This window comes from Pongo pygmaeus, chromosome 9, assembly GCF_028885625.2.
Source record: "Pongo pygmaeus isolate AG05252 chromosome 9, NHGRI_mPonPyg2-v2.0_pri, whole genome shotgun sequence".
Classification (NCBI taxonomy): Eukaryota; Metazoa; Chordata; class Mammalia; order Primates; family Hominidae; genus Pongo; species Pongo pygmaeus.
The window spans coordinates 16,056,066-16,072,108 of record NC_072382.2 but is presented as its reverse complement, the minus strand read 5'-3'; the positions used below and the strand labels follow the sequence as shown (position 1 = coordinate 16,072,108).

The 16,043-nt window shown below is 47.4% G+C and overlaps 1 protein-coding gene across 2 annotated transcripts in view; it reads left to right on the top strand.

Annotated features, from left to right (window-relative positions):
• Nucleotides 1-16,043, top strand: part of DTX4 (deltex E3 ubiquitin ligase 4) — a 33,175-nt gene that overhangs the window by 7,520 nt on the left and 9,612 nt on the right. For both annotated transcript variants that reach the window (XM_054439886.2, XM_054439885.2), the window contains exons 2-7: nt 1,641-2,364; nt 8,652-8,713; nt 9,078-9,239; nt 11,021-11,082; nt 12,010-12,162; nt 15,125-15,286. In XM_054439886.2, coding sequence (XP_054295861.1) covers nt 1,641-2,364; nt 8,652-8,713; nt 9,078-9,239; nt 11,021-11,082; nt 12,010-12,162; nt 15,125-15,286 — 1,325 coding nt within the window. The remainder of the gene's footprint in view (nt 1-1,640; nt 2,365-8,651; nt 8,714-9,077; nt 9,240-11,020; nt 11,083-12,009; nt 12,163-15,124; nt 15,287-16,043) is intronic.

The window sequence follows — 16,043 nt, the reverse complement described above, 5'->3', positions numbered from 1 at the left end:
TTGAAGTCACTACCCAGGACCCAAACAGATGAGGAAACTGAGGCTTAATCACACAGCTGGAAGGGACAAAACCACCCCTATTGGCCCCAAAGCCCATACTCTTTGTTCCCCAGCAAACTGCACACTTACGAAGGAAATGGAGGCAAACCAGGGAACTATTGCCTCCCCCTCCCCTGCCCCCACCATCCTGATACCCCCATGTTCCCCAGCAGAGGCCCTGGTGATGAATAGGGGATTGTTCTGCTTCTCCCTTGTGCCTCTGAATGTTGATGTTTTGGGTCATTAAGGAGCTTGGAGATGGGGTGGGGGGCGGGTTATGACCCTGGCAAAGGCCTGAATAGCCATTGTTTCTTTTCTTCCCCCCTTGAATGGGATTCTGTCCCCAGTCTTGGTGTATCCCTCTGGGTTGGAGGAGGGGTGGGTCAGAGGCTGGTGAAGGGAGCCTTTTCTCACCACTTTGATGGATAGAGCTTAAGCTGACAGATGCAGAGATTCCAGCATCCCAGAGGCCCTCCCGGACCTCCCCACCCTGCCCTGAGCCAGACATCTTTAGCCTTAATGTTGATACCAGGAAATGAGCCCTGGTTGAGGATGAGTCAGGATTCAGGTTTTGAGTGAGGGAGAAAGAGGCAACAGTTACAGGTTCAGTTCCCTTACAGTCCTGCCAGTTCATATCTGCTGTACCATTACCCTGTAATAAACCTGACCTCTTCCCGGCCCCAAAGTGAGACTCTGAAAATTAAGACAATCCTATCTTTAGGAGGGTTTAACTTCTTAAAGACATCAGATAAATATAAAATTATTCTCATGACCATTGAGAATGTTACTTTTGCTACTGATATAAGATTTAATGTTGGGAAATATGAGAGAGTTCTCCCAACCTGATTTCCCTTCTTCTCATAGTAACACACCATTTTTTTTTGGACAGAATTCATAAATGTATAGAGATCCAGCTCCCTCACAGCCACTTCTGGGCAGCCTTCCCGCATGGAGGCAGAGTCTTCCCTCAGTCCCCTAGGCTTCCACAGCCCTGTATTCTTTTCCTCATGACTCTTGGCACAAGAGCATTTAGAGGAACAGAGGAGAAGGAATATGATCATTATGAGCACCTACTGTGTGTCAAGGGCTTTACATGCCTTAGTGCATTCATAGGGTTCACATGAAATCCAGAACCTGGCATGTACAAATACATATTTGCTGAATAAATAAGTGAGTCATATTTAGTTTGTACAAAAACTCTAGGAAGGAGTTATCCTGTTTCCCAGGAGGGAAAGGGAGGCTGAGAGGTTCTATATTAGCTAGTAAATGGAATGAATTTGTCTGCCAACCAAGATGTCCTGACTGCAAACCAAGATGTCCCGACTGCAAACCAGGAGGCAGTCTTTCTGCTACCTTACCTTACACTGCCACCCATATCCTTCATGTGGTAACTCATCTGCTTCTACCCTGGTTGGACTATAGACATCTTAAAGGGAGAAATGAGTTTCATTCAAAGCTGGCACTTCAGGCAGTGTCATGCCCAGTACACAGTAGGACTTGTTTCATGTTTGCCATTATGGCAATGGCATGACTTGTTAATGTCATGCCATTCAGTGTAATTGCATGCTGACTCTGACCTCTCCCCTATCCCACCCTGGCAGGAACTCTCCGCCCAGTTCGCCGCAACTACTACGACCCCTCCTCGGCCCCTGGGAAGGGCGTGGTGTGGGAGTGGGAGAACGACAATGGCTCCTGGACGCCCTACGACATGGAAGTGGGCATCACCATCCAGCATGCCTATGAGAAGCAGCACCCCTGGATCGACCTCACTTCCATTGGCTTTAGCTACGTCATTGACTTCAACACCATGGGCCAGATCAACCGTCAGACCCAGCGCCAACGCCGTGTCCGCCGGCGCCTCGACCTCATCTACCCCATGGTCACGGGGACCTTGCCTAAGACTCAGTCCTGGCCAGTCAGCCCTGGGCCAGCCACCTCGCCCCCCATGTCCCCCTGCTCCTGTCCCCAGTGTGTCTTGGTGATGAGTGTTAAGGCAGCCGTGGTCAATGGCAGCACTGGGCCCCTACAGCCGCCAGTGACCCGCAAGAACATGCCCCCTCCTGGCGTGGTCAAGCTGCCCCCACCACCAGGCTCTGGGGCCAAGCCACTGGACAGCACAGGCACCATTCGAGGCCCACTGAAGACCGCCCCATCGCAGGTGATCCGGAGACAAGCCTCCAGCATGCCCACTGGGACAACCGTGGGCTCTCCTGCCAGCCCCCCAGGACCCAACGGCAAGACCGGAAGGGTGGCCCTGGCCACCTTGAATCGTTCCAACCTGCAGCGACTCGCCATTGCCCAGTCCCGGGTGCTGATCGCCTCTGGGTAAGTGCTTCCGCAGCTGCCTTAGAGCATTTACTCACGGTAGAGACAGGCTACAGCAGATCTTCTGGATCAGAAGAAGGAGGGGCTGCCAAGACTTAAGCTTCTCCTCATCTTGTGCTGACCCCTGGCTGCAGGTGAAGGTGGTGCACCTGGCTGTAGGTGTGGTGGATAATGGAGGGTTTGATGCTTGGCCTCTGATCTGGACTCTGGTTGAGACTTTGGCTCTTACTAGCCATATGATTTAGGACCAGATCCCTAACGTCATGGAGTCCTAACTTTCTCATCTGTAAATGCTGGCAGTAATACGCCTGTTAGGGTGGCTGTGAGGCTTAAAGAAGATTGTGGCCAGGTGTGGTGCTCATTCCTGTAATCCCAGCACTTTGGGAGGCTGAGGATGGAGGATCTCTTGAGGCCAGGAGGTCAAGGCTGCAGTGAGCTATTATTGTACCACTACACTCCAGCTTGGGTGACAGAATGAGATTGTGCCTACTAAACAATAATAGGCAACATTAATAACATTAATTGAACTCCCACTATATTGTAGTGTGGGGCTTTATCATCTCATTTAATCCTTGCAACAACTCTGTGAAACAGGCAAGTAGGCATTATCCCATTTATAGATGAAGACAGTAGATGTTCGCTTGTTCAAGGGTACATAGCTAATCATTGGCAGAGAGTGGGATTCAGACTTTAGGACATCTGACACTAGAGCCCAGATTCTGACTCTGCTGTGCTCCTCTTCTACCAAGTACCTACCACAATGCCCAGCATCCAGTAGGTGCAAAATGAGAGTTTCTTTCCTGTAGTCTCTCTGGAAGCCAGAGAGGTGACTCCAAATTGGAATACCGGCCTATTTTTAGTGATGACTTATTATGTGCCAGGCACTTTCCATACATTGTCTCAGTTATTTCTGTGACAACCTGTTGATGCTGTAGGTCCTGTTTGTATTGGTTTTTATGTTCTTGATTTTCCTGATCATAAAATCGAAGTGACCCAGATCCATATGGTGGCTGCAACCTTTGCTTGCCAGCCCCTGATTTCTTAGCATCTCACAGCCACCCAATCTTCCCTTTCTGTCTCCAGAGAGGCCTGGCTCTGCCTGTGGCCCCTGATCCCAGCTGATCAGGATGGTTTTCAATTGCATTGGGTGCCTGAGTCTGAAAGTCCAGGCTGCTCTAAGAAGGTGGTTTTGATACTCAGCTGGGTCCCTGCACACAGAGGTTTGGCACTGGGAGGAGGGATGAAGGAGGGTACACCACAGAGTGGGAAGAGTGCCGGGTTGGAAATCCAGAAGCCCAGCCCCTACTCCTACCTCTGTCACTGGAGTGAGCCACAGAATCTTTGCAAGATCCAGTGGACTTACCTACTCCATGGAGTTATCATGAAAACCTCCACTAAGGGAGTTGGCCCCTTGGCAGTGCATTCTCTTACTCTGTGATCTAAGTATTAAGCACAGACATCCTGCTCAGAATTGATTTCCCAAGGAGAAACACAGAGCTCATGTGTTATGCGGTAGGGGTTGGATTTGGTCTCCTAATCCACTGTTCTTTGGGCTAAAGCCCAGCTCCTCATTGTACACAAAGGCAGTTTATAAAAGGCAAAATGCTGGTGAGATGCGTAAGATTTTCATGACTTCCCCTGAGATGGCAGAAGTATTTGGGAGTGGAGAATGGATGGCTAAACCTTGCTGCTGCTTAATTTCTCCCCGATTTCACACAGCACCATCCTGGGGGCCTCTAACAGAGTTCCAGGGTGATTGCTAGCATGGAGGAGGGAGGCTCCTGTGCTGGGTAAGAACCCGTCCTCCAGAAACTAGGACTGTCTGGGCTTGAACCCAAGTGCCTTGCTGTGTCAGTTGGGGCAAGATTTGCATCCTCTGTCTTCAGTTTCCTCATCTGTAAGATGGGATAGTAATAGTAACTTCCTTTTACAGTTGTCTTGGGGATCAAATGACATACTAAGTGTATAGACTTAGCGCAGTGCTTGACACATAATAAGAGTTCAGTCAGTATAGGCTGCTGTCATTGTGATTGCTGTTATTATTGTTAACAGGTATCCATGTAGTTGAAGTCAAAGCTGAGTAGGATCTGACATCCCACCTTGTCTCTGGTGCCCTTGACAAATGCCAAGTGACTTCATGCCATCACTGAGGGAGAGGCACCCAGGTGGCTTTGAATCTCAATGAGGGAGTGGAGTCAGCAGCTTTATCTATCTTCTTTATTTCCTCTGCCCGCTAATAGAATTGGGGCTAGAGAATGGGTGGAGGTTCGGGCAGTACAGTTTCAAAAGGGCTATAGAAACAAGTTTTTTTTTTTTTCTCTACTCTGTTTTCCTGATGAGGGAGGCCCCTGCCTACTCCTCTCGATCTTCCAGCCCTTCACTTCTTACCTCTTACCACCTCCCTCACCCCCAATCCCATCTTCTCCTCCAGCCTTTCTTGGCCATTTAATTAGCGTGTTTATTCCCTTTGTCTGGCACTGCCATCGACCTTCTGTCATTGCAGGGTCCCTTTCCCCCTCCTCTCTCTGCCCATGACCTCTTCCAGCAACTTTCCCACGGAAAAAGGAAGACCAGGGAGGGCGGGAGGAGTGGGATGAAGAGAAAGGTTTGGGGGCAGGAACAAAAGATCCTGTGAATTATTCAGGGACAGAAGCAGGGGGTTTCTAAAGGGAAGCAAGAAGGGGGCTGTGCAGTGGAGGCAAGCGTCACCCCTCTAGCCCCCTCCTCTAGAGCTGAGGATTCTCTGTCTCCAGCTGGGCCTCAGTTGCCGTAGAGACAAGATCCTTGTCCTGCTGGAGGATTCCTGGGCTGGTGCATAACTCCGAGAAAAACACTGCTTCTCGTCATGGTGCCTGCAGAGATATCCTCCCTCCCTCCCTCCCTCAAAACTCCTTTCTCTGCCACCTTGCAGCTCTCTTCTCTTGTCTTAGTTTTATGTTTTAGCGACAGAAACAAAAGACCCTCCATATCAGGGAACAACCCAACTGAATGGGGGCAGGGGGTGTCTTATGATTGGCCAAGAAGTGGTTAGGACAGACAGTTTTGGCTGATGGAGTTGCCTGAAGGATGTGAGATGCATGCCTGCCATTGGGTTGCAGTTTTCTAGGAGAGCTCAGGCTTTTGAAGCTGGGGCCCCAACAGGGTGTGACCAGCTGGGACTTCATGGGCTGTTCTCCAAGGTTTAACCAGTAATAGTGGGGAAGGTGAGATCAGGTGTTGCCCACTCAACCGTCTCAAGTACTGCCCAGCACTCAACTTTACTTTGGATACCCATGACCTCAAGAATCAGAAAATTGGAATATTAGAGCAGAAAACGTCTTTATTCAGCCCAATGCCCCTTTTATACTTGGGAGGTAAAAGCATAAACAATCACCCAAACTTGCACAGGGCTCAGCTGTTTACAGTTATTTGACCTAGTTCCTAAATCCTCACAGGGACCCCACGGGGCAGACATTTAGGATGCCCTGTTCACGGCTGTGGTAACTTAGGTATGGTCAACAAAATGCAGAGAGGCTGTGTGGCTCTCCCAAAGGCAAAGAAGGTCAGTGCTGAGCAGGGCTAAAACAAAGACTCCCTGACTCCAGTGCAGAGCTCCTTCCATTACACAGTTCTGGATTTCACAAGCAAATATCCCCCTTCTCCCCAGACCCCTCCTTCCCAGAGCCCAGTGACAAGCCTACTGGCCATGTCATTCCTCTCCTCAATTGGCAGGGACATGTATCTCTCCCACCTGTTGAACCCACAATCTTCTTGTGTGTCCCAGGTCCACATGCGGGCCCTTCCCTCCCTCTCTCCACACCTTGCCCCTGAGTTCTTGAGCTGCCTGAAATGTGTGGTGTTCTGGAGATTGGATTATTACCTGGTTGGCCAGATTGGGTGTGGAAACCTGCCAGTCCAGTTTATGGGAACAAAGGTGGCTTTTGTCACCCAGATCACAGCTACTTATCAGCTGGAGTGGGGGTTCTGAAGATGGCGAGGGAGAAGGTAGGTGCAGGGCTGGGTCCTGAGTGCTGCCCCCTGCTGGGAAGCTGGGAGCAGGACACAGGAAGCCGGGTCTTTTCCCCAAACCTCTCCAGAAAGGGCTGGGCCAGGAGAATCGGCCATAAGTGGAGGACTCAGGGCTCCGGTGGCCATTTTGTTCTCAGATGTTGGTGGGAAGTTGTCAGCCAGTTTCCGTGGCATCTTCTAACCCAAGACCCTCACAGTTTTACAGATGGGGAAATTGAGGCTCAGAAAAGTTAACCACCTTAGCAAGAAACTGCTGACAGGGATGGGATTTGAACCTGATTTTCCTGACTGCCCATCCACCATACCATTCCTGGCCCTGGGGAGCAGGTCACAGAGTCCAGAAACAAGTCCATTCTTCTTTTCTTGGCCCAGTGGCCCTTGTTTTGTATTCAGCTTTCTTCTCCATCCTCCCATCCTGGTTTGATTTATCCTGGGGACAGTTTCAGAAGAAAAGCAGCTTTGGGTGGCCTGGTGAGACACAAACATTCCCATTCCCACGTCTGTTCTTTCACATCCATCTCCCAGCATTGGTGCACATGTCGTCATCCCTGGGAAGGGACAGAGCCCCAGGCAGGCTCAAAGTAGCTTAGAGCTGGGGAAGCACCTCCCTTACAGGCATGAGGGGCAGAGATAGACCCCATTGCTTGGCATGGAGGTCCCGTTGCAGCTTTCCCCATTCCTAGTGGTAGGTTTATTCATTACACTCTCTGAGTTTCTGGTCTATGTTTGCAGTGTGGGACGTTATAAGGATTACATAAACACAAGAGCATGGCATAGTAAATGGGCTCTGGTGCCAGATTTTCTGGCTTAGCTGTGTGATCTTACCAAGTTTCCTTAACCTCTCTGTGCCTCAATGTGGTTGTCTCTAAAATGGTGTTAATAAGTGCATCTCTTGCATAGGATGTTGGAAGGATCAGACAGGTTTATATGCTGTGAGCAGTTGGAGCCACTCTTGGGAGGAGGTGAGCTCTGTGCATGTTGGTAACTGTAACATGTGAGTGAAGAAGGGCCATGAGCCATGTGTTCACTGCTGACCCCCAGCATCGGGAATAGCAAACAACACAAAGTAGGGCTCAATAAACACTTTTTGGATGGATAAATCAATACATAAATATTCTTTTTTTCCCCCTCTTGCTTTCCCAGCACCATCCTGCCCCCACAGCAGAGCTGCTGGCTTTGCAGGCTGTCTGCCTCCTGGAGTCATCTGTGACCGGGTCCATTAGCCTCTCCAAGCCCAGCTGCAGGAGTGTGAGTGGCAGAGAGGATGGCGCAAGACCCAGACCCATGTGTCCCATATTTTCCGAGTCAGCGCTGTGGGAGGGCCGCGCCTTTCCCAGGCAGCTGTGCCATCTCCTCTCCAGCCTGGCTGGAGTTGCTGGGGAGAAGGACAGAAAGGGGAGGAGGCTTTGCCTAATATTTATATATGTCTCAGGGAAAAGGAGAAGTGACAGCTGTTCTAGCAGTGGTTCCAAGTGTTAGGCTGGGGATTGCTACATCTGCAGCCTTTCAGGAGCTGTGGGAAATACAGCGTCTCGTGCTCCACAGGTGGATATTCTGGTCTGGATCTGGGACCCTGTCCTTCTAAAAGCATCTTGGGTAACTCTTTTGTACACCCTGGTTTGAACTTGCTTCTTTGTTTTTTCATCCTTCAACAAATATCAGTTGAATGCCTACTAGTGCCTGGCTCTGAACAAAACAGACAAAGATATTTTGCCCTTGTAGAGCCTAGATTCTAGAAGGGGGCATAATAAGCAATAATTTCTTTTAAAGGATCCTAAGTAGAGCAGGAGTCCTGGAGTGGGATGGAGGGGTGGGTAGCAATATTCAATACTATGGTCTCAGGAATCTCACCTGGTAGGTAGGATTTAAGCCAGGACTGAAGGAGTTGTAGGAGGAAACTAAGCAGTTGTCTGGTGGAAGGGCATCTTGGGTACAGGGAACAGCATATGCAAAGGCTCTGAGGCAGGAGTGCACCTGGCTCCTTGAGAGCTGAGTGATATGAGAGGAAGCAAGATGAATAAGAGAAGCTGGGTGGCAGTGTTGGCAGATCGTGCCGGGCTCTGTAGGCCTTGCTAGGACTTTAACTTTGACTCTGAGTGAACTGAGGAACATAGTTCTGAGGTTCTGAGTGGTAGCGTGACATGGCCTGACAGGTTTTGAAGATGTCACTTCCTGCTGTCTGCTGTGTTAAGCACTTACTGCATTTTATTAGAATTAAATACTGGTCCATTTTGTTCCACATGTCAAAATGACATTGTGTCTGCTCTTTCCTTTCACAGGGTCCCCACAGTCCCAGTGAAGAACCTAAATGGGTCCAGTCCTGTCAACCCTGCCTTGGCAGGTAAGAGAAACCCCAGGATGCTCTGGGTTAAGGTAGAGAAATCAGAGTGATGAAATAGGTCGTGAGCATTTGTGGAAAAAAAGGAGAGAATCTGGATATTAATGAAAGCAAATGGTGATTTTAGGAATTGCATGGGAAGGGTATGAAGAGTTTGGAAGAGAACTGATTACTAAAAGGAAAGCATGCAATTGAAGATAAGTGAGTGAATGAATAAGTTTCTGGGAAAGTACAGGGTAGAGAATCCAGGAATTATGAGAACTTTCTGCTGGAAAGGAGGAGAGTAGGTTAATGGGGAAAGAGGAATTTGGGGAATGTTGAGAGCTGAGTCTCCAGTCCTTCCTCACCCATGCCCTGCCCCTTCCAGGAATCACTGGGATCCTCATGAGTGCAGCGGGGCTGCCTGTGTGTCTCACCAGGCCACCAAAGCTGGTCCTACACCCACCCCCCGTCAGCAAGAGTGAAATAAAATCCATCCCAGGGGTTTCCAACACAAGCCGCAAGACCACCAAAAAACAAGCCAAGAAAGGTACCAGCCTCTTGTCTCATGGGGTACTGAGAGTCAAAGACTTGGCTGTCAGCCCTGAGTCTGCCTCCACCTCCAAGGGTCATAGCCACGGCTTCACCCTCTGTGCCTCAATTTCTGCATCTGCTAAGTGGGCCTAACCAGTAAATCTTGACGATTGTATCAAAGCTGATGTGTATGGATCAGATGGAAACACCTTGAGAAATAAAAATATACAATGCAAAAGTATAGAAACATAAAAATATAAGGTGTGGTACAAAGAAAATATGTTAGAAGAGAAAGATGGCTTTGGCATTGGAACCAAAACAGACTGGATTCAAATCGTACCTTTGTTTCTTGAAAGTTGTGTGACCACATGGAGCCCCTATTTTCTCATCTTTATAATGAAGTAAATATAGTCACAACTGGTATAACTGGTATCCAGCAGGTATATCCTGGAATGCATCGATGACAGGAAGTAGTCCCTGTCCGGTGTCCTGGAACCTACAGATGCTCTGAAATCCTCCTTTAGGAACCCCCTCCTACCTGCACACAATCCGTCAAGTAAGGGGTCAATATCTGTACCTTCCTAGCACTGCAGGACCCCAGCTTAGCTCTGTGGCTGGTCTTTCTGGTCACTGGCATTAGTTGTTAAATTTGACCATCTCCCTAAGCCCCAATCTTGCAGGCTTGTGAAGTTTAAATTGGATCATGTGTGTGTTGCACTTAGCCCAGGGCCTGGCAAGAAATAGGCTCTTGATTACTAGAGCTTAATTCTTACAAGAGAAGCAGGGCAACCGGAGGAAAGGGCCTGCATCGAAGCTTTTGGCTGTTGCATGATCCACTTCCTCAAACCCTTGTCCTACTTTTCCAGTCCATCAAGATTTCCCTGCTTAAATGAGCTCAATTGCCTTGCTCATAGTCTTATCAGAAATAACAGCATTTTACACTTTCCCACTCTTCCTGTTATTATTAATAGTGCATATCGGGCCCTTATCTGGCAGAGAGCTAAAGGGCAGTACATCCATTTGCTCATTCAATTGTCAAAGCAACCCTTTGAGGTAGTGCTATTGCTCATCCCCATTTTATAGGTGAGAAAACAAAAGCTTAGAGAAATTAAAGGAGTGGCCCAAGGTAGCACTGATCATTTTTCAGGTTGTATCATCCTGTCGTCTACCTTCAGGTCGGGCTACCTTTTAAGAGTCCAGTCCCCCCCAAAAAAATCCCTAAATCATTGCAGCCCATCAGGATGCTTCCCAGAGGATCACCCTTCCCCTGCTGCAGGACTGTGCTGGCTGGCAGTGACAGTGCCATCCACAGCCAGGAAAGATTGTTCTGGAGTCGTGGGTCATAACTTCCTTGTTTCCCATAAAAATAATCACACTTTGACACCACATTATAAATTGAGACTACACTTAGCAAATTGTAAAATGAAGGTGGTAAGACTGCCTAACATCTATTTAACGTGTAACAGTTTACAAAGTGCTGTTATCAAATCATTTGATTATAAGGAAGAGAAACCCACTCAACTCTTCTCAATTAAAAAAGTGGGTTTGTTGAAAAATAGGCAGAGAGATGTCAGAAAAGGGACTGCAAGAAATAAATCCTTCTCGTCAAACCATCTCACTTGCTTTTCCACAATCCATACTCTCTTCCAGGTTCTTAACTTAAATTGCAGAAGGAATTCCTCCCCTTTTTGCTTTTAACTTGCCTGCTAACTTCCCCCTCTGCCATGTCTAGCACGACAAGGCTGTTTGATCTCTTACCTCTGCCTTGGTGGCCCGCTGAACCTCCTGTCTTTGCAGGTAAAACCCCGGAGGAAGTGCTAAAAAAATATCTACAGAAAGTCCGGCACCCACCAGATGAGGTGAGTTCAGGGTTAGAAGAGCGGGATTCACCTCTCCATCACCCACAAGCATTTCCTCTTCCGTTGTTGGTTTCTACAGGATATGGCAGGGGCTGCATTCCAAGCTCTCGTGGATACAGAACTGGTCAGAACTGACACTGAGGGTTCAAGGTCCGTGGTCCAGAGCTGCAGCTGCACCTCATTCTCTCCCGCCTCCCCCTTCAGCATAGTGCTGGTTGTTTTTAAGCTACCTTAACATGACAGTCTCAATTTAAGAAAAACAGTGTGATAAGCCACAAGAACTCACCTTAAAATGGGATTGATACAGAACAGTGGTTCTCAACCAGAGACAATTTGGTCCCTGAGGGAACATTTGGCCATGTCTGGAGACATTTTTGGTCGTCATTATTCTCAGGACCTTGTGAGTAGAGCAGAGGCCAGGGATGGTGCTAATCGCCCTGCAATGCCCAGGACAGTCCTCACAGCAAAGAATTGTCCTCCCCAAAATGTAAATAGTTCTGAGGTTTAGAAACCCTGTTGGACATTTATTTAAATAGCAGTCCCTCTGGTACAGTTAAAATACAATTCCTTTACATTCCTTTACAAGTTCACCTTAAGTAAAGCTCCTCAGTGGGCTTGTTGACAGTATTTGTTTCCTCCATAAGCCGTTGAAGGACAAAACAGAAGGACAGTGCGTTGATTTAGCCCTCACGATTATGATAATTTAGATGATGAGCCCAAGTTAATCAGTACCAGGAATTATTTCAGAACGTTGTTGTGTAAAGTAAGACAAAACGATATTTAGATTCCAGAAAGCACATACACCCTGATTTGTGGGCGTTTTAGAAGAGAAGTGGTAAGAGCTCATCTGACCTCCGAGATGATGTGGAAATCTCCCAGGCTGGGTGAGAGCTGACAGCCTCTCTGCTGTGTCTCCTCCCTCCCCAGGACTGCACCATCTGTATGGAACGCCTCACGGCCCCCTCAGGCTACAAGGGCCCGCAGCCTACGGTAAAACCTGACCTGGTAGGGAAGCTGTCCAGATGCGGCCACATCTACCACATCTACTGCTTGGTTGCCATGTACAACAATGGGAACAAGGTCAGTGCCAGCCTATGGGGCTCCTGCCACCCTTCACACTGGGCTATGGAGTAGTAAGATGGTGAAGGCCCTTTAGGGCCCCTGCTCAAGTGATCTGGGAAGTCTTAGAGGTTATCCCTAGGCAAGAGTGATGATCTTGGCTGTTCTCAGCAGGATCAGTTCTTTACTAAATTACAGTGCTGGTAAGACCCGTCTTCACCTTCCCTTTTGGGCTGTGCTGTCTAACTCTCCATCTTCGGTGTCAGGTCTAAGAGGGGGTAGGTTTTGCCCATGAGGGTTCTGAGGGGAGTGGCCCATTGTCATGGCCCGTTGCTAGGTGAAGTGTGCTCCCATCAGTGAGAGAGAAGGAAGTTCTTATCATAGCGCTAGACCTATGGTGAGTATTCGTTCATACCATTGTAAATGGGTTTCCCAATCACCCTTACTTCTGCAGGGTTAGTGATTTTCAGCTACAGTTTTCTTTGGACAATTTCAAAACACCCTTGATTGGCCCTTCAAAGTTACTAAAGACTGTTGCCAAAGTACACCTGGTAATCCCTGCCCTAGAATCCCACTGTTGGAAGAGGGGAAGGCTGTTTGGGATGCTTGTCTTGTGTATTATCTGACAATGCAATGGTATCCCCTCATTAGAGCTGGTTCTTTGGAATCTGGAAGGCTCCATAGGTGATAATTCTCTCCTTACAATGTCTGAGCATTTCCTAAGTCATTGACTCATGTTCTTTCGTGTACCTGAGATAACTTTTACTCCTATTTCCATGAGTTTGAATACTACTTATTTCTCCAGGCCAAGCTTAGATTACATCAGAGTCTGAGATATCCCTGATAGCTCCCAACCTCTCACTAAGCAAGAAGTATGTCTGGATTATACGTCTGTCTGGTCTGGTCTATACGTCTCTTACTGTGGGAAAGAAGTAGAGGTAAGAGAGGTGGGAGACCTGAGCTTGAATCCTGGCTTATTAGCTGAATGACCTTGGACAAGGTTTTCCAATCTCTGAGATTTCACTTTCCATCTGGAAAATGGAGATTAAAACTATACCTACTTTATGGGGTCTTATGCTATTATTATTCAAGTTGATGTCACCTTTGTATTAAAGGCTGTAATTTTTTCCTTCATCTTCATGTAGCCTATTTGATTGAAGTTCCCAAAGTGCTTTCTTTGTGCCCCTGAGAGACATGCTTAAAGTGGTGGTCAGTCATTGATGGCGAATGCAAATCTGGATCACTTGCTCACTTTCCCAACCCTGGGCTAAAAGGATTCATTGGGATCTTGCATTTCAAGAAGTTATTTTGGGCTTAAAGGGGTTTCTTAGCGCGTTTGTTCCCTATTTGATGTCTGTATTCAAGAAGAATATGGTAACTCTACTTTTATTTCTGTGGGGCTTTCAAAAATGTTTCTCAAGAGTCTATGCTTTATTCTCTTTTGCACTAATACTTTGAAGTGTGTGTTTCTATTTTATCAAACACATGAGAGAAAAGGGCCCCAAGAAGAAAGGAGTGATTCACCCTAGGTCATGAAGCAAGTCAAGGCCAAAGCAGATAGTGGGAACCTGGTTTCAGAGAATAGTCACCCTGAATACAAGCTATTGCTTTAAGTGAGTAGACTGGAGAAGTCCCTAAATAGCTCAGCAGAGGATCCCTGTCTTCCCGAGGAGTTGGGGATGTCCTGGCAAGCTTTCATCCCAGCTGCGCAGCAGCACATTTTACACACATTGCTCCCAGCCCATGCGCCTTCCTTCTCTTTGCCCCTCCTTTTTGCGAGCCTGGGAATAGGATTTGGTGTCCAGGCCCTCCTCCAGGCAGCACCTCACCAGGTCCTGCAGTGAAACTGTAACCCTGTACACTCCTGCATCCAGAACTGCCTCTTCCCACTAATGGAGCCACTGAGTTGCAATGCAAAGCTGGAGGTTTAAACAGACCCCACACCCTGACAAGCAGGAAGTCCTTTAATCTTGCTGTGCCTCGATTTTCCTCTCTATAAAAAGGGGCTAATAATTTCTTCCAGGCCAGTGTCAGAAGCTGAGGCCTAAATGAAATAAGAAATGTTAAACTCTTCATAGTATGATTTAAAGCACTATAATTACTGGCATCATTCTCTCTTCTAGGTATTTGTGCAGACCTTACACTGTATCCTTCTAAGAAAATTCATAGCTATTCTTCAAGGACCATTTTCTTAAAGTCATCCTCATTTACTCCAGCTCTTAGTGGCCAGTTTCTCTTTTCATAGCAGTAGTTTCCAAACCTGTATGAGCATCAGTCTTTTCACGGAAATTATAAAAATGCTAATAACATTTAGATATACCACATGCTAAAATCTTCCTATAGATTATCTTATTTAATTCTCCCAACAACCCAATGAGACAGATATTTTTTATCCTTCTCCTATAAGGGAAACTGAGACTCAGAGAAGTTAATTTGTCCAAGGTCACACAGCAGGCAGATGGCAGAGCTAAGAATTACGTCTAGGCTGTCTGCTTTTCACATTCACAGCCTGAACCATTGTGCTTTGCAGCTTCCCAGTTCTTACTCAGTGGACCTGATGTGGGGCCCAGGCATCTGTGTGATTAAAAAGCTCTGTGGGTGATTCTGATGCTCAGGAACTGGGCAGTTGCTGCTCTCCAGGTCTTGCTGTCTGTTCCACCCATTTGGTACTGAGTGGCTGAATAATGACTCCCTGTGTAGGCTCCTGCCCTAGAGAGCTGGTCCCCTCCTCAGGGACAGGGGCTTCTCTTACATATCCCTCAGCACGGAGCATGGGACCAGTTGTGGAATTTACCTCGTATTACTTTGGAGAAAGCAGAAGTAGCCTAGGTGACTGGGCTGGGAGGGAAAAACTAAGATCTATCACTCACCGGGGTGCATTTTGTTCCCCTGGCCCTTTATCTCTGGTACCTTTTGGGACTGGGTGGGGAAGTTATTACCAAAACTGTTTCCCAATCTGGCTCTTCTGGCCTTGGCCCCTCAGGATGGGAGTTTGCAGTGTCCAACCTGCAAGACCATTTATGGGGTGAAGACAGGCACCCAACCTCCGGGGAAGATGGAGTACCACCTCATCCCCCACTCCTTGCCTGGCCACCCAGACTGCAAAACCATCCGGATCATCTACAGCATCCCCCCTGGCATTCAGGTGAGCCTTTCTCTCAGGTATGCCTTTCCCTCAGCCCTTGGTTTTTATTGTTCTATGTGTTTGTAGGTAAAATGTTACATATGAAGAGTCTCCTTCCCACACTTTTCCCCCATCTACCCAGCCTCGCCCACTGACACTACATCCCCCGACTCAACACTATTGTTCTGACTTTCCTATGTATCCTTCCAGGATTCTTTGTGCACACACAACAGAAAATTACATCCACCCCTCCCTTTTTTTTTTTTTTTCACAAACAGTGACATTTAGGCACATTGTTTGGCACCCTGCATTTTTCAGTTAACGATGTAGTCTGTAGATCTTTCCACATCAGTATAGAGAAAGCTTCTTCGTTCTTGTGTCTGTGTAATCATCCATTGTATAAGTGTACCACTATTTGCATTCAGCAGTCTCCATTTGATGGGCATATGGATTGTTGCCAATCTTTGGCTACAACAAATAATGCTGGAATGAATAACCTTGTACACATGTGAATATATCTGTAGAATCATTTTCCAGAAGTGGAATTTCTTTGTCAAACGGTATTTGCACTTGTAATTTGATAGCTATACTTGGCTTTGATTTTGGTGGGCATTTCTTTCCTCTTTTGATTCTTTGGAAGACAGTCCTGAAGAACAAATTTGAACACTATTCCTGCCAGTAAATACAAATGTGGCACCATCCTTCACACAATGAAGCTTTTTCTGAGTGTTCTGGGCCATTGACTGTATGCATTTCTTTAGCAAATATTAATTCTTCT